Raw genomic sequence first — 1,477 nt, forward strand, 5'->3', positions numbered from 1 at the left:
GCTGGTTCCATGAATGGTTCCCGGGCTGTTTCCTGGGAACCATCTTGAGACCAATGGTTTGCCTCCAACCTGTGAATACCTCACATGGAACCAGGGGGAAAACTGGGACTCGTTGTTGGGCGGACCTTCTGGAACCAAAGCAGCAGAACTCATAAAGGTTCTGGATGTTTTCCTACAGAAGGAAGGAACTCCAGTCCAGCTGAGTCGTTCTCTCAGATCTGAAGCCGGTTCTGGTGGAACGTTGGTTCTGATGGGTCCAAAGCCTTCTGAGCACACAGGAATTAAACAAAGCAGCAGCGCTCTGAGTTGATCTTCCTCCCAAACATTGCATCATCATCATCATCATCATCATCATCATCATCATCATCATCATCATCATCACTTATTCCCACAGACCAAGTGGGTTGTTTGTTTTTCCTGGCTTTGATCTGTTTGTTTGTTTCCAGGTGAAACACAACGGACTGATCCAGGAGATGGAGCATCCGACGGCGGGACGCATCGCCGTACCCGGTGAGCGCCAACACTCTGGTTCTGGATGTTTGGACCATCAGAACCACGGTTCTGTTTATTGCTGCTGGTTGTCTCCTTCAACCAGTACCAGTCTAACTCCCAGCTGATGCGTCCCAGTTCTGATCCGGATTCTCCTCTCTCTCTCTGTCTGGGACTCTAAATTATGCGGTGACATTTTTCCCTGAAGTGTTGTGAAGCGGGTCGGCTCTCAGAACCAGACCCTCCTCTGGGAGCGCTGTGTTTCCCCGTGTCCACATATTTCTCCTCAGAACCGCAGCGTGCAGCTGAGGCGGGTCCGCAGGGACGCCGCTTTGATGGATCTTAGCTGGTTTCCACTCAGAGGAAGCCGTTTGTCCTCTGCTCTGGATTTACGGTCCAATCCGTCTTTGCGGCCGACCCGTGTGGGTTCTCCTGGTTCCTGTCACTTTCACGCCTCATGTCTCAATCTATTGATGGTTCCTGATGTTTTAGCAGACTGAGGCGTGCGGCGGTTCTGCTCCACATGTTTGGCTCCAGCTGGGAGAAAACTGCCGTCAGTGGAGAAAATCTCTGCTGACAGAGTTTGGAAAACAAAGCTTAAATAATCCAGGAAAATCCAGGACCCGGTCCAAACATGTCAGAGAACTTTGCTTTGATCCGTTTGGTTTGGGGTTTTCATTCAGGGAGGCAAATAAACAAGGAGGAGGAGAAACAGGACAGCTTCCCTCTACAGAGTTCCAGTGAACGGCCTCTTCAAAGATCAGTGGAAAAAGAACCTTCAGTTATTGTTGGAGACCAGCTGAAGAACCTGGTTCTGGTCCTGGTTCTGGTTCTGGTTCTGGTCCTGGTTCTGGTTCTGGTTCTGGTTCTGGTCCTGGTTCTGGTCCTTTTCTCTGGGAATCTGCATCTTTCTGCCTCTGAAGGTCTTCAGATAATCATCAGTCAGGATTCAGCATTCAGCTGGTTCTTATGATCCTCCACTGACCCA

At 50.2% G+C, this 1,477-nt stretch overlaps 1 protein-coding gene across 1 annotated transcript in view; it reads left to right on the forward strand.

Annotated features, from left to right (window-relative positions):
• sugct (succinyl-CoA:glutarate-CoA transferase) overlaps positions 1-1,477 on the forward strand; it is a 59,223-nt gene that overhangs the window by 46,915 nt on the left and 10,831 nt on the right. Inside the window, exon 12 of the mRNA XM_015403029.1 lies at positions 447-510. Coding sequence (XP_015258515.1) covers positions 447-510 — 64 coding nt within the window. The remainder of the gene's footprint in view (positions 1-446; positions 511-1,477) is intronic.

Source organism: Cyprinodon variegatus, unplaced genomic scaffold (genome assembly GCF_000732505.1).
Source record: "Cyprinodon variegatus isolate N-32 unplaced genomic scaffold, C_variegatus-1.0 Scaffold1427, whole genome shotgun sequence".
Lineage (NCBI taxonomy): Eukaryota > Metazoa > Chordata > Actinopteri > Cyprinodontiformes > Cyprinodontidae > Cyprinodon > Cyprinodon variegatus.